The sequence below is a fragment of the Humulus lupulus genome, chromosome 8 (assembly GCF_963169125.1).
Source record: "Humulus lupulus chromosome 8, drHumLupu1.1, whole genome shotgun sequence".
NCBI classification, from domain to species: Eukaryota; Viridiplantae; Streptophyta; class Magnoliopsida; order Rosales; family Cannabaceae; genus Humulus; species Humulus lupulus.
In genome coordinates, this window is record NC_084800.1 from 176,728,558 (window position 1) to 176,751,479 (window position 22,922).

General features: G+C 39.6%; 1 protein-coding gene across 1 annotated transcript; it reads left to right on the plus strand.

Moving 5' to 3' along the window:
• Positions 1-16,559: 16,559 nt before the first annotated feature.
• LOC133796283 (uncharacterized) lies at positions 16,560-22,005 on the plus strand. The gene is made up of 2 exons (XM_062233757.1): positions 16,560-21,259; positions 21,377-22,005. The coding sequence occupies exons 1-2, from the start codon at positions 16,561-16,563 to the stop codon at positions 22,003-22,005; spliced, it is 5,328 nt and encodes a 1,775-aa protein (XP_062089741.1). The 5' UTR covers position 16,560.
• Positions 22,006-22,922: the final 917 nt, after the last annotated feature.

A 22,922-nucleotide genomic window follows, 5' to 3' on the forward strand; every position in this document is an offset into this window, starting at 1 on the left:
CGATTCAGGTTCAGAATCTGATTCTTGACAATTGCCTTGGTGCGCTTGAATTAGAATTAGTGAGAAGACAACAATTTTAATGTGTATCTTTGATTTCAGTGTTAAAATTCTAAAACAGTAATATAATCTCAAAAATTTTAATCAGAAAACATGCTAAATGCACCTTTTTTTTTACTTTGGTTTATTGTCTACCATTTGATTCTACTATATATTCCAGTAACTCACAGGCACAGAATGATTCAGATGCACTTGTTTCTTTTGTTATGATAATCATAAAAGATGTATCATTTGTCCACATTAAAATTAAAAAATATACTAATTCTAGTTTTTAGTTAGCACTTACATAGTTATTGCAAGTGTATATTTTGATCTTGTAATTTTTAGATTTGGAACATATTGAGTTTAATTGATTTTATCTGCCTGTTGATTCTGTGTGAACTATGTTGTAATTACACAAGAAATTATGAATGAATATAGTGGTTGAAAATAGAGAAATGAAAAAAATTCTCATATTCTACATGGGATGTTGGTTTCCAAAAAACTGTCGTCTTATGTATTGCAGGGGACGATGCTTGCACATAAATTATCATCTCATACAGTGTAGGAGAACGACGCTCGAGTAGGAACTGTCATCTCATTTACTGTTGTGGATGACGCTTGTATAGAAACTGTCGTCTCATGTACCACAAGAGACAACGCTTGTACAGGAACTATCGTCTCATGCAGGACAGGAAATGACGCTTTTATTTAAACCGTCATTTTATGCTTTACATGGCATGACATTGCATGAGACGACGATATTAGAACCAACGTACCAGAGTCCATACGACGGTTTAAAACCATCATCACATGTCAATTTTGTAGTAGTGATACGACCAACGCTCAATATTATTGCCGATCATGACTGATAAGTTAGAGCTTCACGACTAGTACTAAACACCATTGTCATTTCTGACTAATAATTCTGTACTTTCTCAATGAGGTAATGCAGACAGACATATATCATATGTCAAAAATCCAGATATATGGCATTCAGCATGCTTAATCAATAATCGCAAGCATAATCATAACCATGCATAATTACAGAGACTCAAGCTATGAATACATTCCATATTCAACATTCATGCCATGCCATAACCACATGTATTACATGCATCACATACTGGGTGCATTTTTCTTACCTTCGGTCCAAGCACAATTTACTAGTAAACGACCGTCAAGCACGATCCTGTTTCCAAGCCCCTAGCAATCTCCTAGTCACAACCATAATATAAAATCCCATAAAAAAAATGAGTAAATAAATACTTTCAGACCGAGTCCTGGCCTCCAGGACGTCAAATCCTACCCAACTTGGGAGTATGATTGATCCCGAGCCTTTAGAATTAAGTTTCCATGACTAAAAACCAAATTTGGCCAAAAATGCACAGACAGGTCGTAACTTGGCTTTGAGGGTCGTGACTTGCCTCCCTGATAGAGAGCCCTCTGCTTGAGCTTCAGGGTGCGGGTCGTGACTTGACCCTTTAGAGTCACGGCGCGCCCCCCAGGCAGAGCCCTCCTAATTCTGGGTTCACTCAAGTCGCGACTTCCTAGAACAAGGTCGCTACTTGACCACGAACCTAGCCATTTTCTCTATTTTCTCCCATTTAAAACCTTCCAAAAACCTATCCAAACTTATCCAAATCCCAAAATCAAAGTTCCCAAACATCCCAATGATCCAAAACCATCAAAACTCAAATCTCAAACCATCGAAAAACTCATCAAAACATAAAATCCAATTCAAGCTTAAAAATTCGAAAACTTAAAACTCGGATTACCTCTGATTGAGTCAATTTCCAACTAAATCCTCTGGATAATAAGCTTCTAATCTTCCCTAGAATCACTATGCCTCGATCATTGCCTGAATCCGAGTCCTAAAACTCTAGTTTCCTTCGAAAATGTGATCGGTGTCAAAAAGGGAATGGGAGAGAGAGAAATAACGTTCTTTTTATTTCTGATAGGTTACTTCGAGCTTAAGTAATCTCAATCAAATCCTAATGCTCGGGGTCCTAAAAACGCCCCCCGAGGTAAAATAGTCAAAATTCCCAGAATTTCCCCCTGATCTCACTAACTCCCATTATATCATCAAATAATCATTCGCATTACCCAATATCTCGGTAATGTGCTAAATACCCAAAATACCTTTTAACTCACTCATAGTCAAGTATGGGTCCCATTGTGACTTTCCCACTAGCTTGCTCCCTAGGATCGTCTCGTGCCGAGTAACCCAAACATACTCACATAACAATGTGGTCTCACACATATATATATCACACATATGCCAAATATACCCAAAACGGGCCAAATTATGAAAATTGCTCAATTAAACAGAATTGGTCTCACATTTATATTTAATACACCTAAACATCCATATCTAGTCATATTATAATATAACTCACATAATCACATAATGATGCACATAAATATCACATAATCACGTAATTCCATAATTTGTCATCCTGGCCCCCTAATCAAGGCCCTAAGCCTTATTAGAAAATTTGGGACGTTACACTTAAGGTCAATCAAACTTGAAATACATCATTCAATCCTATTCTTATAGATAAAGAAGTTAAACTTGAATAATAACACAGTCAGAAACCTTCCTTAGGGGGACGCAAACAAAGGCACCTCGATGCCCATTCCATGAAACATTGGTGTTAACTAAAAATGGAGACCATATGAGTTATTGTTACATTTCCTTCTCGCACTCACTATTTTAGAATATGTGTTTTCTCAAAAGATCTTATGCTTTTTAATTAATTAAATTAATCCAATTAATTTACCAAATGATATTCTAATAATTATTAATCTCATTAAGCATTTAAACATTAAACAAGATTTAATCAGTCTACTACATAGCCCATTAAACTATCTAGTCTATAAATGCTCTAATGATTAAGAATATCATTTGCCTATCTAGAAAAATTAATTATCAAATAGGTTTGAAATTAACACTTAAAATCAATTCATCGCCTTGTACTAGATAAAACTAGATTAATTATATGAATCATCAAATAAAAGCATATAATCAAATAGGACATTCCTAATCAAAACATGTTGCTACTCATATGAGATGCATGCTTTAATTACGTATGGCATGTTACAATAATGCTACTAAATATATTTAATACATCCAAACATTTAAATAAATAAATGTGAGCCAGGTGTTTTGGGTATTTCTAGAAAAATTACAACACTTGCAATAAATTACAAAATAAAATAAAAATAAAATGAAGGCTTCACGTAGAATCTCCATCTCCATCCTTTGGGTCTTCTATTATTTTTATGGCATTAAGCCCAATTTTGAATAATAAATAACTTCAATAATTTTTAAACATTCTTTTAAAAATATTGAACTTGACTAATTAAAATCCAATTAGTCATTTAGGCCTATTTTGAACTTGGGCCACTAAATTAAAATTTTAATTAGAATTTCAAAATCCTAATTATCAATTTGGGTCAAGACCACAAATTCAAGGAAATGTCCAATGCCCTAGGACTCTTGTGAAGAGCCAGACAATGAAAATTTGCAATTTATTGGGCTTGGCTTGGTGCGAGCGGCTCGAGCGCCACCTTCGCACCAAGCTACCAAGGCAGGTGCGCATATGGAGCAAGCTAGGCGCGCAACAGGGGCGCGAGAATCCAAGCATGTGGGGGCCATGCACACATGGGTGTGACTAGAGGTTCGGGTGTTGGAGCGCGCGGTGTAGAGATGCCTGGGCGTTGGGCTTGGTCCGCCTAGCGTTCTCGAGTAGGAGGTGCCTAGAGGGTCTCGACACTCTTGGGGCTTGGGGTTCGGGATTACATCCTTTTGCAAAAAAAAAAAAATAGTAATACAGAAAATTAAATCACAAAAAATCATATGCCCCATGGCTTACAATTTTGTAGATCCAGAAAAAAAGTATAAGAATAATTCCTAAACACAAAAAACTGTATAATTAACAACTCTTAAGAACAAACATCCATCAAACATACATCCATCCACTCCTAGCATATTACAATAATATAATAATGCATATTTTACCCACACAACACTTAATGCATGCGGAGATTAATGACCGCTCTGGAATCAATTATTGGTAACTGGTTTACCATGTGCGCAGCGGAATGCACGGGGTGGTGGGCCCAATGATTTCATTTTTTTTTATTTAAACAAACTTTAAATAATCAGATCCATTAATATGCAAATATTAATCAACGAGACAGAAAAATATAAGGAATTACCAGTGTTAGAACTATCAAGAATCATTGCTATCTTTTTGTATCTTCTATGAACATCCAATCCAAAGCAGTCTCCAAAATACTCAGACCAAGATCTTCCAAGATGTATCTTTACACCTCAATATGTGTGTGGGCATGTAGAGTTATGGTGAGAATTTTGTGATTCACGAGATATTCTGGACACATGAGATCTTGGAATTTTTCATGTCTGAGACAATTTTCAGGGATAGAGAAAAATAATACAATATATATTTCTCTCTGTGTGAAGGACTTAGAATTCACTATAATCTTGTTTTTGATTGAAACTAATTTTCTATTACATAGATTTATAAAAGAATTAATAAATTCAAAATACAAACCAATTATTAATTAATTAAATAAAAAAATATCCAAGACTGGTCTTGGACCTAGTCATTGCACTGTGATTGGCGAGTAGCATATCCCAATTTCAGGGATATGTGTCTTAACCACTCTTATTTAATAATTATTTATTCAAAAATATCTAAACCTAATAATAAATCTTATCAGATTAATTTTTGAATAAATTTCAAATTAATTCAATGCCAATTTTGAATCATCTGAATTATCTTTTCACATTATTTAAATAAATAAAACTAATTAATTCAAAATTAATTATCTTAAATATTTAAATGTCAATTCGAAATTAACATTTTAATTAAAAAATTATTTTTGAAAAATATATTAATTAATTTTAAAAATTAATATATTAATTAATCACTTTGTCTCATTTACATATTTGACTCCGAAGAATAAATTTCTACCAAATATGCCATGTCCCTGATTTTTCCCGATTTCAACTCTTACCTTGAATAGTGTTGATAGAGTCACATTGGGGACCTACAGACCAATAATTTCAAGCTCCAATAAATTTTAATTATTAATTAAAACTCTTTAATGTAATAACCTTAATTTATTAATCTCAATATTATTTCACTAAAAATATGAGACTGCACTATTGTAACTATAGATTTTTTTTTTATTGAGTACTTTTTAAATATAAAAAGCATCCATCAATTTAATCATTGCATACAATTCAATCATCTATTAATGGTTCATAAATAAAGTAGAGATAAGATATTGTTTCACCTCTTTAATTATATTTTGTTTTCTTAAGTACCATTAACTTTACTAGTGAAGGTTAATTCATAAATTGTTTTATGAATTTGAGCTCAATAACCTTTCAGTTCCAAAAGTTAACCCTTAAGAGAACCATTATTCAATTCCTATCAGAAAGGTATAGATTCCATATCAGAATATTATGTCCACAGCCACTTACATCAATGAGCTCCCAAAACAAAAGTTTTTCAGCCTGATCATTTTGACAAACCATAATGAGTGAATCAAAGAACTCAAATGACATAAAGAAGAGCTCATAATAAATTCAGGATTAAGATCAATTTGTATATGATCATCTTATTGATATGTTTAATTAATACTTATAAAAAAATGGTACTTAGTTAAGTATTAATAACATATCGGGTCTTGTTCATGTATAACTACTTTATACAAAGTACCTCCACTAAGATGTCCTACTACATCAGTAATCCAGATCTAGATTGCATGTATTCATAATACTAGTGAACTGTACTTATAGTATTTAATCTGAATATTACATATAACTTTGTTTTATTGCGAACTATTTAAATTTGTTCCCTACAATCTTAATCCTCTCGTACCAATACAAAATTGTTGCACAATAACGAATTTGGAAATTTTATGATATTCATGTAATATTATTCTAATATTAATAATAAACAATCAATATTTGCAAAAAAAAATTTTAATTATTTATTTCATAAAACAATGTTTAACACATATGCTTTAAAGGGCACAATTCCCAACAAAAAAGGCATAAAGTCGAAAGCACATAGGCTTCTCGGGAAGCCCCACCTCTAAGTGGCTCCTCCAGGTGAAGAATCGAGTGTGCAAACTCTCTCACGAGCCTACCCATCTCCTGAGTAGTGTTGATCTCGTATTAGCGAAACCAACTAGCGTGAAAAGACGTCACGTCACCAGTGGCACGAAGCCTCATGGAGGCAGTCTTCTCATCGGGTGGTGGAGATAAACATCAATCATGTCTTGTTGATCTTGAAACTTCTATGTGGTCCAGGGATGGTCTGATGTGAGCCCACACTGGAGGAGTGAAGGAGAAGCCCACACTTGCTCGAGACTTACCTTGTCTCCTACTTTTCTAGCGTTATAAACTATGATTGGAGATTTACCTTGGTCAATTGAGGAACACTCTATCCCAACCTAGAGCTCTTCCTCAAGCTCCTGATCCTCCTGAGCTTCTTCAGCTTCTCGGGCAGCTAGAGAGTTCTCAAAACACTCCTCCAGAAGACATTGATTATACTGGGTGCGTGCTAGTCCGTCAATGGAATTGATGTGGAGAGAAGCCACCTCCCTATACTGCTTAGATTTCTGGTACTAAGTCAGGTCGATGTTGCCTATGTGACCAGTTGGCTTAGCTCCAGCTCCACATCAGGGAGACTCTTCATCTTCTACATGTGGCTATCGTAGGCTTGGACGAAGGGTGTTCGGTGATAAGGACCAAACAAAAGGGAATTTCTATGTTTTGGGAAGATGACTGGCATTAGAGGACAAGCAAGAAAGGATGGAGATACTTACCAACCTTGGAGAACTCAAGGATAAGGCTAGGGTTGGTCTATGTGGGAAAATTATTTGCAAAGAAAAATGGTCCTTCTAATTCCGTGCATGGCTCTCGTTGTGGTAGGGAGCCTTGTACACCAGAGTCGGATTGGTGTACATCATCAGGGCATAATACCCGTCGAGGTCTCCCTATTTCTTCTTTGGGCAGGCCAGAAAGTAATACACGTATAGGACCTCGACTGGAAAAGGAATTGGCCAGGACCTCTTTCGGTACATGATGTATAGGCCTGCAATGACCTTGTACCCATTCGGGGACAATTGGAATGTACTTCAGGAAGTCCACAAAGTACTGATGAAGGGGAAGAGCAGCTCCGGCTTGGAGGTGTGACTGGCTCCAGGCCCCGAGGTTGTTTACACTCCGATGCGCTCTCTCTGTGTCCTGGCAAAGGGAGACAAGGAAGTCTCTAATCCTTTAGTGGGAGATAATGCGCTCCATAGCCTCGAGATGCTTCAGTTTTCTGGAGACCTACTCCACTTCGAATCCTGCAGCCTCATATCGCTGAGTAGCATGAGGAATTGGGGCTACGTTAACCTCCTCCTCTGAGGTGCCCTTCTGGACAGGTTTCTCCATCGTTGGATCCACCTCTCTAATCGCTCGTACCTGGACCTGCGCCGGGGCTAATACAGGTCTTTCCTTTGATCGTCTTCTCCCTTCTCGAGCCATGGAGAGTAACTCATGGTCGAAAGCGTAGAAGCCCTATTGGTGTAGTTCACGAAGCTCCTCGGATATCTGAAACAAAAACCAAGCAATTAGCGCCTTGACCGAAAGAAAATGGCCAAAACATGAGAACCCTTAAGACAACTGATCAGGGAGTGGAGAAGAGAGGAAATTTCTAAGGGAACAGGGTGACACCAAAACCCTGGGTCAGCCCCTAGAGACACCACCAGAGACTCAATAACATCACTGGACTCTGGTAATTTCCCAGAATCCGGTGGAGTACCCAGAATGCGAAAAATGATTCCAAGAGGCCTAAAAGGTCTGTTTTGCTGGTTTTAATGCTAACATGGACCTAAAATAGTGCTAAAAGAGGTTTAAGTAACCTCCAAATCCTATAATCCTAAGAGCCTAAACACAAACCTAGAAAGCAACAAGAACACGTGCTCAAAATGAGAAGATGAAATGAACTTACTCAATATGAATCTCTTGTATGTGATGAGCCTGGTTCGAATGCGAAAATACTTTGTGCGATTAGCCTAGAAGTAACTCAATTCTCTCCAACCTTATAAGATCACTGAAGGAGAGCTTCTGGTTTTGTGAATGTGTTCTTGGAAAATGGGAGGATTTTTCAGAGCTCTAGAATGGGAAAGATTTTGAATGCAAAAGTAGAAGATGAGAGGCAAAATTTTGAATTTATAGTCGAGAACATGGATGAGAAGCGATCAACACCCAGTTGTTGATCGCCGAAGGAGTAGGCACTCGAGTGTGATCCAACGGTTGTAATTATTGAGGCCTATATCATGATAAAAAAATGGGAAAAGGATGCCTCAAGTACAACATGAAAGGACGCCTCGGGTATGGAATAGACGTCTTGGGCTTGGAAAAGTCCCTTCATTAAATGGCACTGCTTGATGGGCCCAAAAATTGGGATTTGACACATGGCATCACCTTTTTTAAGAGGTGGTAGGCCTCGAGAAAGCCAACATCTCCCCCCAAATATGTCCCCTAAGATTACTCATCTCAGTCTAAGTCTCCACTGTCCAAGAACGAATGAAGACTTTTGGGGCAAATGTTGTCTTTGTTTTCTCCAAGTGACACATGGAAATCAATAATGAGTAATTAAGCTTCACAGAAGATGATTAATGTAATGCCCTACTTCCTTAGAGCCGTTACTAAGTGAGTTTAAAAACGTGAATTTGACTCGCTAATCAAGGTTCTAGAACAAATAGTGTAGTTAAGCCATAAACAGAGGAAAAACTTTGGAATAACTCCATTTCATTGAAAATCATAAAAGTTTGACACCTGGCATCCCAAAATACAATTTTAAAATATTTACAACATATTAACTGATCCAAGTCGACTAAATGACAAAATTTAGGTTTATTTACAAACATCTCCCAAAATTCATTGGCTGTGGCAGCCAGGTTGGCCAAACATGTACACGCCGCCTCACGCCTGCTACACTCATGGTTGGTTGGCTTTCTCCTAACCCTTTCCTGCACCACAGAGCATCTGTGAGCCGAAGCCCAGCAAGAAAACCCACAAATAGATAACATATGCAAAACATACACCAAGCATATAAACATGCCACCAATGGGCTAAACACATATGGCCTAACCGTCCCAGGCGCTTACCAGGCCCTGGGTTCGCGGTCCACACCGTGAGGATATCCCAGGTATCCTTTTAGGGACTCGCCCTGGAAACTCGCACTCCACGTGCTTAACTCTGCTCGCGGCCCCTTGCCATACTCGGCCTTGCACTCAATGTGCCTAACGCCGTTCCCGGCCCTTTGCCGTTTCCCGGCCCCTGCCGACCTCGGCCTACACCGTTCCCGGATCTTGTCATTCATTCACATAATTGCACTCAAAGCATAATAAACAAGTGCAGAATACTAGCAGATACAATCAAGGGGCCATGCCCTGCAATTCAAACACATTGGGCTCAGCCCTTCATACAAGCTCCATGGGAACAAAGGTTTTCTTACCTGAGTCCCGAGCTCTCCGAACACCGATGTCCCGAGCACAGTCCTCTAACTTGAGCCTCGCCGAAACCCTATTCACAACACATTAATGATATCCAACCATCAAGTTCTAATTCATTAAATAACTTTGAACCATATCTCTAACCTCCGAGACCTTGAATTCTATCAATCCAGGTGATAAAATCCATCCTGAGCCTTAACCATTGAGTTCCCAAACCTAAACACCCTTAAAAACACAAACTAGCTCTAAGAGCCGCGACCCTACCCTCAAGCGCCGCGACTAGCCTCGAAACAGAGGCTACCACCTCACTGACACCCACACGGGCCGCGGCGCGCATGCATCTTCTTGGCCTCCCATGGCCGCGCACGCACGGGCCGCGGCGTGCCCATCCTAGGGCCGTGGTCCTCACCTCCAAACCCATATTTCTCACCCTTTTCCCTGCGTTTTCTTCAAACCATTCCTCCCCAAAACCAAACTAACAATCCTAGTTCATCACCATAATAATTCCTAACACAGAATCAGCTTCAAAACCCAACAAAATCTGCTCCAAAACTCAACTAAAACACTCAAGAGCAGATCAAACTTAACTAACATGAAAACTCTAACAAACCAGCAGCAATTCCAAACATAACCTTTATAATTAGAGCTTACCCTTGCTGGATAAAGCCTCAGAACCAATTCCCTATGCTCCAAGCTTCAAGCTCCCCTGAATCCCCAGTTGCAATCCCTTAGCTTCAAGTTAGTTTCCCCCAAGTTTTCCTTGAGTTTGTCTTAGAGAGTGAAAGGGAGAGGAAGATGAAAGCTATCTTCAGCTAAGAAGGAAAGTGTATGTCGGTTTCTCCAAGTTTCCCAACTATTCCTCTACTTTGTTTTATTTAACTTAATCTATGTGGTTACCTTAAGGCTCGGGGTACCCAAACGTCCCCGAGGGCAAAAATGGAAAATTTCCCAAATATTCCCTCCTAGAAATTCTATCCTCAAATATATCTCCAAATATTTATTTTCATAACCCGATAACCCCATATAATAACTGATGCCCAAATTACCCCTCGACTCGCCCAGAGTCGGATTCTCAACCTCGTTGTGACTTTCTGGCTAATCGCTCCCCAGGACTGTCTCAGATCATGTTGCACAGACATATCACATATATATAGCATTTATCACATTTATGCCCCTAATATCCAGACGGGTCTCACATGCACATTTAACTCAACTAAACATGCATCATTATCATATATTCACATTAATTCATATATTAACCTATTAAATCATTTATTGCCCTCCAGGCACACTAATCAAGGCCCTAAGCCCTATTAGCAAATTCGGGTCGTTACAATTAAGCCTTTTAGATATTGCCTGGAGCTCACTGGAAGGAGAGCTGTGCCCATTATTGACCGTTCATCACCTCCGAAGAAGTATGTCCTCGAAGAAGTTTACTTACCGAGGACTACATGAAGTATGTCCTCTTCATATCACATCTCATCCACTCAAGTCCTCCAGGTGTGCAAGAACCTTCCTCCGGGCTTGGAGTAGGACTACCAGTTGTCAAGCATAGCGACATTGGACCACAATCAGCCTTTTAATAGTCATTGTACTACAAGGTGTGTTGTCAATTCCGTACAAGCGACAAGCAAGATGTCTCACAACGTTGCTTGACATGGGAAATCGTGCAGCTACCCCCAAAAAGTAGTGGGTTGTAACCTCATAAATGGCCCACTGTGATACGTCTGGGCCCACTAGCACCTTAACTAAGGGAATGTATCTATAACGACCCAAATTCGCTAATAAGGCTTAGGGGCCTTGATTAGCGTGCCTGGAGGGCATAATGGGAATTATGTGTGGCTTTAATGATTAAGATGCATGATTATGATTTAAAAGCATGTTATATGATTATTTGAATATTTGAGATGCATGAATATGTGTATTAGTATGCATGTAGGCCCTGATTAGGTTAGAAGGGCATAATCTTAATTTTGGCCATTATGGGCATAACTGTATTGATATATGTGATAATTGTTGATACCACATTATTATGTGGATATATCTGTGATCTGTGACTCGAGACGATTCTAGTGAGCAAAGTAGCGAAAAAGTCATGGTGGGGATTTATACCCGACTCGGGGTGAGCTTAGGGGTATAAAAGGGAATTTAGCGAAAATACTGGGGAATATTATTGGTGATTAATTAGGTATTGGGAATTAAGCAGGAAATATTAGAGACACTCGAGGGGTTAGCGGGAATTGGGGTAAAATGACTAGAATGCCCTTAAGTGGATTAAAGGGTTTAGACTTAAATGGGAGGGCATAATAGTCATTTGCCTTGCAGGGGTTAAGTATTACCAAGGCTTTATGTTAGTGGGAAGTGTAGAGAAATGTAGAAGTCTGAAAAAGAAGGAAAAGGAAAGGAAAGGAAAGGAGAGAAAACAGAGAGAGTTCTCTAGGTCGGTTTATATTTCCTTCACCTGTTTCTTGAGGATTTCTGGAGTAAAGCTCAGAGGAGAGCTGGGATAAACTAAGCATCAAGGATTCTAAGCTAAGTGTGGGGAATTGGCAGAGGTTTAGCAAGGGTTCATCAACACTTGAGGTAAGACTTTAGAGTTCTTCAGTTTCTGCTTCTGGTTTTTGTGTGCTATGGTGTTTAAGTTGAATTGGATGGAAACTTTAAGGAATTCAGGCCTATGGCTGAGGAGGAGCAAGCCAAGGAAGTATAGAGGCAACTTGTGGTCGAAATCCTATAAAAGGTATAAAGTCTAAACTCTAACTTTGCTGTTCAATTGGTCTCTGCTAAGTTTAAGTGTTTAGGAGTGGCTATGGTGAATTCTGAGTTTGTGGATGCATGTGCTTGAGTTCTAGGTATTTGGGGTGCTTGGGATGAGTGGAGTATGGTCATAAGGTTGTTTTTGAGTTTGGGAAAGAGTTGGAAGAGTTTTGGATGAGGTTGGTTTTGAGGAAATCGCAAGAAGGAGAACTAAGGGTGGAATCTGTCTGTGACTAGCGCTACAGCGCTAGCCTTTGGGCGCTGTAGCGCTAGGCCAAGTTTGCTGATGGGGTTTTGCTTCTGTTTTTAGCGCTGTAGCGCCCTCCCATGAGCGTTGTAGCGCTACCCTGCTTTTTGAAGGGGATTTTAGGGTTGTTTGCAAGGGTTTTTGACCTAGGATTTGGGGTTTGATTCCACCACCTTGTTTGGTGGAACTAGGACTTCCCGGGGGCTCGGGATTGGCCCCGAGGCTAGGTTTTGAACTTGAGGATTGATGATAACTTTGGCCCATGATTGTGTTTAGGTGAGCGCTAGGGCTCAAGGGGGATCGTGCTCAAGGAGTCAAGGGATCAAAGCTAGTGAATTGAAAGGTAAGAAAACTGCACCCAATTATATGTTTGCGATGGGACTAAGTGCTCCCGAGAATTGTATCGTGTCAATGATGGTATTACACCATGGGACATGTAATAGCGGCCTAAGAGTGCCGTACATAATACTTGCGCATAGGGCGCGGCTTGGCCACTGGTAGCCGAGGATAGCTTAACATTCACTGAGCTCGGCTTAAGCGGGCCGGAGTCAGTGGGATAACGGAGGGAGCAGCCTGAGAGCGCTAGCCCTAGTTATCATTTGTGCAGTGATATGAGATATGAATTGATATTCTTAGTGTGTTGAATACTTGGTCATACTGAATGATTATATGTTTGAGAACTTGTGATGCAATGTGAGATATGGATTTGTCTGTTGATTGTTTATGCTCTGTTGTTGTGTTTTTCTTGCTAGGCCTTGGCTCACGGGTGCTACGTGGTGTAGGTAAAGGCAAAGGCAGATTGGACCAAGCCTGAGATGGAGAGCTCCAAGGTGGAATGTACATAGCCAGTTGTTCGATCGCCATGGTCGAGGAGTGGATCAGGACAGGGATTACCTAATTGTCTGTTTTGCCTTAATATGGCATGATATTGTGTATAAACCTTGTGTCTTTTGTAAACAGTCTTTAAACCTAATATTTTTGGGATCCCGTGTAAACAGATGATGCTTCTTAATGAAAATGTGGCTTTTGAGACCAAACCATTTTTAACCCTAGTTCCTTTATAGTTTCAGTAACACAATTTTAATTAAATGACTTGATTAGCAAGTCTGGCACTTAATAAACACACAGTGTAACGGTCTTGGCTATCCAAGGCATTACAATATCATTTATTATTCATTTAAGACCCCATTAAGGGAGAATGTTTGTAATAAATCCCCATTAGGGAATTAATTGCCCTCGGTCATCTATAAATAGTGCTAGGGCACACATTGTAAAGAATCTCATATTTTTTGTATTTAGAACACTGCTAAAACGCTGCTTGAAACTCCATTGACGCTTGAACCCCCAAGATTCTCTCATCCTAATACAATTGACTCGTGGCTAGGGTTAATTAATAACCTGAACCACGTAAATTCTTGTCTCATTTTACATTTCTTGAATCTTTTATTTAACTAGTTATTAGCGAAAAATTTAGTCAACAAATATTACTTATATAAAATTATCATTGCATAATATTAATTTATTAAATATCATGTTTTAATTAATTTGTACAACATCAAACAAAATATTATATTTTTTCTAAATTAATTTTTTTCTTCAAGAATTTTTCTAATAATGCTAAATGATATTGTGTATGTTGACTAGCTTTCTTGCTAACAACTTATTAAACAAAAGCTTAAAGAAAAGATTATTGGAATTCATATTTTTACGTATTTTAGGTTATGAATTAACCATAATCCACGAGTCACTTGTATTAAGGTGCTAAGAACTTGCAAAGGTCAAGCTCTCTTGGTTTTCAGGTAGTGTATGGTCTCACTCTAAAAGTAAAAATTGGGATCATTTACAATGTGTGCTTTAGCCCTATTTATAGGCTGCTGGGGCAATTAAGCTAATTAATTGGAGTTGATTACAATAATTCTCCATTAATGGAGGTGTTATCACATGATAAATGTACATTCTGGTGGTAAATGAGTTGGTGGGCTCCAACATATCTTAGTGGGCCCAAAGTAGGGAATATTAGCCCACCCTCTTGTTTGGGGGAACACTCTGACACTGTCAGGCTGGTTGTTGCACGTTTCTCCATGTCAAACGGCATTGTGGGACATCCATGTTGTCGTTTGTGCGGAGTCGACACTATGATTCATGTGATAGTAGGTGTCAGAAAGTTGTCTATGGTCCAGGGTCATTGTGCTTGACACCCCGCTACTGTTCTCCTGGGCCGGAGGAAGGTCCTCGCAGACTAGGAGGAGATGACAAGGGAGGAGATGGTCTTGTAATTAGACTTGGAGCACCATCTCATGACATGGTCCTCAGAAAGTAATGCTTCTAGAAGGATGTACTTCTCCAGTGGTGGTGAGCTGTGGTGAAGGATGGGCTTATGATAAGTATATTTTTGTATAAAGTTTACCTTTCTACTTATCAGATTTTGTGTTCATAAGTAGTGTGTTTGGGGATAGCTAGAATCGTTTTGTTAATTTGATTCATTTAATCTAAATTATTATTTTTAAGGATAATTGTATATTTTTGATGATTTTTGGTTGAATGATGATTTTGTAGGATTCTAACCATTGGAGTAAAGTGTTAAAGAGGAGAAAAATCGAGAAAAGAACAAAAGTACAGAAATCTGAAAGCTTGCCGCTACAGGGAAAAGTCCCTGCCGCTACGAGGGAAATCAGAAAGGTCCTTGCCGCTACAGAGAAAAGTCCCTGCCGCTACAAGAGAAACAGAGAGTCTCGTGCCGCGGCAAGGAAAGTTGCATACCGCGGCACGCAAAGCCCATATCGCATATCTGAAGCCTCGTGCCGCGGCAAGGAAATATGGATGCCGCGGCACGCGTTAAAATTCAAATCCAAATTCGATTTTTCTTAATTTTTAGACGGGAAATAAAAGGGGGATTAGGTCATATTCGTGAATTAAGTTTTAGATACACGATTTTAGAGAGAGGAACACAGAGAGAGCGGAGGAGAAGAAGGAGGATCGCATTCAACCTTTTCAATAGTTTTCTTCTTCTCTAAACTCTTTTATTCTTTGATTCTGGTTATGTTTTTAATCATGATTGTTGGCTAAGTTTCTTTTAGGTTAAGGGTTATTCAAAACCCAGACATGAATGTTTGATTTGAGATGTGAATATTGTTCTTGATTTCCATAATGTTAAATTGCTTCTATTCTTCTATGCCTATTGTATGAAATATTGTGATTCCTTGTTAGGGTGTACAACTAATTAGGGCTTGCATTATTTACTGTCATCTTAGAATTTCTATTCACCTAATAGTTTAGGATTCTAAGTGTTTGTGATAAATTGCAATTGATGATGTGGTCAAAAACATTGTTGATTGTGATGAAGAATAAAACCTAGGTTAAATGAATTAAATGCTTCATTGATTTATTGCCTAGATTAACCTATTTCCACTGTTGTTAATGCTTTTACTAAATTAAATGAATCGTATGCTTAATAGGTTTGTTGTTTGGTAAAAAGAATTAATTATTGAGCGCTTAGCCGTAATTGATTGTGATAGGGAGATTGAGATAATTGACTGCTTAAGCGTTATCTGTAGGGTTAATAGTTTAATTGGGAATCGGAATAATATTCATTATTGATATAATTGCATGACTGTCTGAGGTGGAGAATAATTCTTAACCATCTTTAAAATCGTTGTTAATCTCTTCTTGCTATTAATTGTTTTTATAATTCTTGCTTTTACTTTTACTTTCCAAAACCCCCCTTTCCAATTTAACTTTGTTAAGCTTATGTGAATAATAAACTGAATATAGTTCCCTTGGGTTCGACCTCTATTTGCCGTTATACTAAATAATTGGTTTTAGAGTAAATAAAATATTTGTTAAATTTGGTACGCAATACGACACGCATCAAATTTTTGGCGCCGTTGCCGGGGAACTATTTAATTCTTTTTATTATTCATATTGGTTTACGCTTACTAACTTGATTTCTCTTGGCATCTCAGAGTTATATGTCTGGCGAAGACACTCAGAATAGGTTGGAGGCAATCAAACAGTATCTTGCTACTTCATCTTCTTCTCGGACTTCGCGGACTATTACTGATAATCCACTCTTTCAACGTCTTGCTCATCAAGTGGATCCTGTGAAAGTGCCCTTATTGTCTCACGACTCAGATTCAGACGATTCTATTACATCTTACAGAGATATGGCACAAAATAGGACGTTGAAAGAGTTGGCTGCGCCAGATATTGATCAACAACCGCTTTGCATTCAATATGCACCTCTTGATGTGAATTTTGAGCTTAAGTCGGGCCTCATTCATCTATTGCCATCGTTCCATGGGCTGCCTGGTGAGGATCCGAATAATCACCTCAAGGAGTTCCATATTGTATGCTCCAGTATGAAGCCAGCCTCAGTGACAGAAGAACAGATAAAACTCCGAGCTTTTCCTTTCTCTCTAAAGGATTCAGCAAAGGAGTGGCTGTATTATCTCCCCCCTGGTACTGTGGAGACCTGGAACACTATGAAGACCTTGTTTTTGGAGCGGTATTTTCCAGCGTCTAAAGTGGGGAGTATAAGGAAAGAAATTTGTGGCATCAGGCAGGCTGTGGGAGAATCACTCTATGATTACTGGGAGCGCTTTAAGCGGTTGTGTGCTAGTTGTCCTCACCATCAGATCAGTGAGCAACTATTGATTCAATATTTCTATGAGGGATTACTGCCGTTGGACAGAAGTATGATTGATGCAGCCAGTGGAGGGGCACTAGTGGACAAGACTCCTGCAGCAGCCAGGAGCTTGATTTCTAATATGGCAGCTAATTCCCAACAGTTTGGCACTCGCCAGGAGCATATGTCATCTTCAAGAAAGGTTAACGAGGTGCAAACTACTGTTGATAATCAACTTGGTCAACAGATAGCTCAACTGACTTCAGTGGTACAACAATTAGCTTTGGGCCAACAGGTGCGGCCATGTGGAATCTGTCAAGTAGTGGGGCACCCTACTGATACGTGCCCCATTCTAGTAGAGGGAGAAACTGCGGGTGTTAACGCTGTAGGAAATTTTCCTGGTCAATTACGTCAGATGTATTATGAACCATTTTCACAAACCTATAATCCTGGCTGGCGTGATCATCCAAACCTTCGATATGGGAATCAACAACAACTAGCTCCACAACCAACAGCAGCAAGACCACCTGGGTTCACTACACAACAGAGGTCTCAAAATAATTATGCACCTAGACCATCACAACCACCGCAGGCTGCTCCACCACCAAATGCTAAACCTTCTACTGAGGATTTAATCAATGCTCTTGCCACAAATACTCTTCAATTTCAGCAAACCACCCAAGCTTCCATCAAGAGTTTGGAGAATCAGGTGGGACAATTAGCGGCATCATATAACCGGTTGGAGGCTCATCTGTCAAATAAATTGCCTTCACAACCTGAGATGAATCCCAAAGAGAATGCTAGTGCAGTAACTTTGCGTAGTGGGACGCAATATGATCCACCTAATCCTCCAGTGCCCAGTACATTGTCATCCAAGCCACAAGTCGATTGCTCAGTCAATGATGATGTTCCACCAAAGCCAACCACCCCTACACAACTCAGGCCTAAGCCTACTATTGTCATTCCACCTCCATTCCCAAGCAGACTGAAAAAGACAAAAAAGGAAGAGGTTGACAAGGAGATTCTTGATACATTCCGAAAGGTAGAAGTGAATATTCCTCTTCTTGACGCTATTAAACAAGTGCCGCGCTATGCCAAGTTCCTGAAAGAGTTGTGCACTAATAAGCGTAAGTTGAGGGGTAATGAAAAAGTTAGTGTGGGGGAGAATGTTTCCGCAGTTCTACAAAAGAAGCTTCCACCAAAGTGTAAGGATCCTGGTACTTTTACTATCCCTTGCACTATTGGGAATAAAAGAATTGAGCGGTGTATGTTGGATTTGGGAGCCTCTATCAATGTCATGCCATTCTCCATTTATGCTTCATTGAATCTCGGTCCACTTGAAGAAACGGGGGTGATTATTCAACTTGCTGATAGGTCGAATGCTTATCCCAGGGGTGTAATAGAAGATGTTTTAGTTCAAGTTAATGAATTGGTGTTTCCGGCTGATTTTTATGTTCTTGATATGGAAGATGAATCTATTCCATGCTCCACTCCAATTTTGTTGGGAAGGCCATTCATGAAAACTGCGAGAACTAAAATTGATGTGCATGACGGTACGTTGACCATGGAATTTGATGGGGAAACTATTCGATTTAATATTTTTGAGGCTATGAGATATCCAAGTGATGTGCACGCTGTTTACTCTATTGATGTGTTGGATAGTCTTTCTCAACGAGTTTTAGATTTGCATAGTGAAGATGATTTGGAGGTTGTGTTGAGGGAGCATCTTGTGTTGACCGATGAAGATTTGTCTCATGAGATCATGGATGTCATAACCACACTCAATAGTGGTTTTGACAAGACTTTTAAGAAGGTTGCATTTCTTGATTTGCCGATTTCTAATGATAAATTGCAGCCATCAATTATTCAAGCTCCTACACTTGAATTGAAGCCTCTTCCGGAGCATCTCAAATATGTTTACTTGGGGAAGAACGAGACACTTCCTGTTATAATTGCAAGAAATCTTAACCAAGGCCAAGAAGACAAATTAATGAGAGTACTCCGAGAGTATAAAACAGCCATTGGTTGGTCTATAGCGGATATTAAGGGGATTAGCCCTTCCATGTGCATGCACCGAATCTTACTTGAAGAAGGGTTTAAGCCAACACGTGAGGCGCAACGGAGATTAAACCCACCAATGATGGAAGTTGTGAAGAAGGAGATTCTGAAGCTCCTTAGTGTGGGTGTGATTTACCCAATCTCTGACAGTAAATGGGTGAGTCCAGTTCAAGTGGTACCCAAGAAGTCTGGCATTACTGTGGTGAAGAATAATGAGAATGAGTTGGTTCCAACTCGAGTTCAAACAGGGTGGCGGGTGTGTATTGATTACCGCAAGCTAAATTCGACAACTCGAAAGGATCACTTCCCCCTACCATTCATTGATCAGATGCTCGAGAGATTGGCTGGCCACCCCTATTACTGTTTCTTAGATGGTTATTCGGGGTATAATCAGATTGTCATAGCCCCAGAAGATCAGGAGAAGACGACTTTCACATGTCCCTTTGGCACATTTGCTTTTCGGAGAATGCCATTCGGTTTATGCAACGCTCCTGCTACATTTCAGAGATGTATGGTTAGTATCTTTTCAGATTACATTGAGAGCATTATTGAGGTATTCATGGATGATTTCAGTGTATATGGCGATTCATTTGATAAATGCTTGCATAATCTTACTTTGGTTCTCAAACGCTGCATTGAGACCAATCTAGTTTTGAATTGGGAGAAATGCCATTTTATGGTACAGCAGGGGATTGTTTTGGGACATGTTATCTCAGAAAAAGGAATTGAAGTGGACAAGGCCAAAGTTGATCTCATTCGGTCTTTACCACCTCCATCTAGTGTCAAGGAAATACGGTCGTTTCTTGGTCATGCGGGTTTCTATCGACGATTTATAAAGGACTTCTCTAAAATCTCTACGCCACTGTGCAAGCTCCTCCAAAAAGATGTTAAGTTTGAGTTTGATGAGAAGTGTCTACTGGCCTTTAATATATTGAAAGAATCTTTGACTACAGCTCCTATTATCCAGCCACCGAATTGGGAGTTGCCTTTTGAGCTTATGTGTGACGCTAGTGATTATGCAGTGGGTGCAGTCCTAGGGCAGCGGGTTGGTAAGCTTCCTCATGTGATTTACTATGCTTCTAGAACTCTAAATGATGCACAGTTAAATTACTCTACCACTGAGAAGGAACTATTGGCGGTTATCTATGCTTTGGAGAAGTTCCGTTCTTATTTGATTGGGACGAAAGTAATCATATATACCGACCATGCTGCTCTTAAATATTTGCTAGCAAAGAAGGAGGCAAAACCAAGACTTATTCGGTGGATTTTATTGTTACAAGAGTTTGACTTGGAGATAAAAGATAAAAGCGGCTCAGAAAATCTAGTGGCTGATCACTTGAGTCGGTTGATTCGGGAGGAGGAGTTCTTACCATTGCATGAGCGGTTTCCAGATGAGCAACTCCTTGCCATGCAAGAAGTTATTCCTTGGTATGCCGACATTGTAAACTACCTTGCTTCAAAGGAGTTACCAAGTGATCTCACACAAGCACAACGGAACAAGATTAAGCATGATGCTCGCCACTATATATGGGATGAACCTTATCTTTGGAAGTATTGTACTGATCAAATCATTCGTAGATGTGTACCGGAATCTGAATTTCGTTCCATCCTTGCTTTTTGTCATGCTTATGCTTGTGGTGGACACTTTGGACCTAAGAGGACAGCTCGTAAGATATTTGACAGCGGTTTCTATTGGCCCACAATTTTCAAAGATGCTTATGCTTATTGTAAGGCATGTGATCGTTGTCAACGAGTGGGTAACATAACGGCCAAGGATCAAATGCCTCAAACTCCCATTTTAATTCTTGAAATCTTTGATGTTTGGGGTATGGATTTCATGGGACCATTCCCATCCTCTTTCGGCTATGAATATATTTTATTGGCGGTAGACTACGTGTCTAAATGGGTGGAAGCGATTGCAACTAGAACGGACAATTCCAAAACAGTAGTGGATTTCATTCGCTCCAACATTTTTGTGCGTTTTGGTACACCTAAGGCTATACTTAGTGATCGAGGCACTCATTTTTGTAACAAGAGTATAGAAGCATTGTTTCGACGCTATAGTGTAACTCACAAGGTGACAGCTGCTTATCATCCACAAGCCAACGGGCAAGCGGAGGTTTCTAATCGTGAAATCAAATTGATCCTTGAGAAAACTGTAAATTCAAACCGGAAAGATTGGAGTACAAGGCTAGATGATGCCTTGTGGGCGTATCGAACGGCATATAAAACACCTATCGGTATGTCACCTTATCGATTGGTGTATGGTAAACCTTGTCATCTACCGGTGGAGCTAGAGCATAAGGCGTGGTGGGCTGTAAAGAAGTGTAACTTGGACACGGTTGCTGTAGGACAACAAAGAATGCTTCAATTGCATGAGTTAGAAGAAATACGCAATGAAGCATATGAGAGCGCGAAAATCTATAAGGAGAAAACCAAAGCTTTTCATGACAAACATATTCTTCGGAAGAGCTTTGTGGAAGGTCAGAAAGTCCTCATGTATCACTCTCGCCTTAAACTCTTTCCAGGGAAGTTGAAGTCTCGCTGGTTAGGTCCGTTCATTGTTACCAAGGTTTTTCCTCATGGAGCGGTCGAAGTTGTAAGCCCAAGCACGGGGAAGTCTTTCAAGGTGAATGGCCAGAGACTGAAGCCTTATTATGAGTCAATGGCCAAGGAGGAGCAAGTTCATGTAATGTACCTTGAAGACCCAGTTTATGTTGATGAAGATTGAAGTTCTGAGTCGAGCTAGCGACGTTAAACGTAGCACTCTTTATTGTTTTCAGTTTTAATTATTTTCTTCATTTTTATTTTTAAGTTGAACATTTAGTTATTTCAATTTAGTTATTTCTCTCTTTGAACCGTGAAAACCGTGAAAAAAAAAAAAAAAAAAAAAAAAAAAAAAAAAAAAAAAAAAAGCAGGAAAATGTATCTTGCCGCGGCAAATAAATGTTCCTGCCGCGGCCCATGCCCCCAGAATACAACCCGACAGCCTCCTGCCGCGGCACGTAAAACCCCCTGCCGCGGCACGTGAAGAAATTTCCCAGGCCGAGACCCCTATGCCGCGGCACATAAAAGTCCTGCCGCGGCACGTGCAGAACACCCAAATCCGAAGCTTCCCTGCCGCGGCACGTAAAACCCTCTGCCGCGGCACGTGCCCAGAAATCCCTAAAACCCCTTTTTCTTTCATTTTTCCCATTCACTCACCCATCTCTCAAAACACAAACCGATTCTCCCAATCCCCTTTCTTCTTCTTCTCCTCATCCCTAAACATCACTCCCATCTCCATCACAAAATCTCTCTAATCCTCAAACTTCCTCACCCTCATTAACCCAACATCATTGCCTAACCCCACCATACCCATCATCCATTCCCATTCCTCAAGATCATCATCCTTGGCCACCCATAACACCCATTACCAATTCTTACCCCTTTAAGCAGTGTTTGCACGGGCTAAAAGCAATATCAAGGGCAACTCACGCACGATTTTACAGTGTCTAGATTGGATTCATCATTTGAAGGTATTTTCCTCTATTTTGCTCTTTGATTGAGAATGGGTGTTGATCATTAGAGTGGGCGGGTTTTGTTGGATCTCCTTCTTTGATTTTGATTTCTGTGGTGACAATGTTTGTATACTGAGTGTATCTACAT

Coding starts and splice junctions, on each gene's coding strand:
- LOC133796283 (XM_062233757.1), top strand. CDS start 16,561: ATGTCTGGCGAAGACACTCAGAATAGGTTGGAGGCAATCAAACAGTAT. Junction 21,260..21,376: donor CAACATTTTTGTGCGTTTTG/GTACACCTAAGG, acceptor ATCATCCACAAG/CCAACGGGCAAGCGGAGGTT.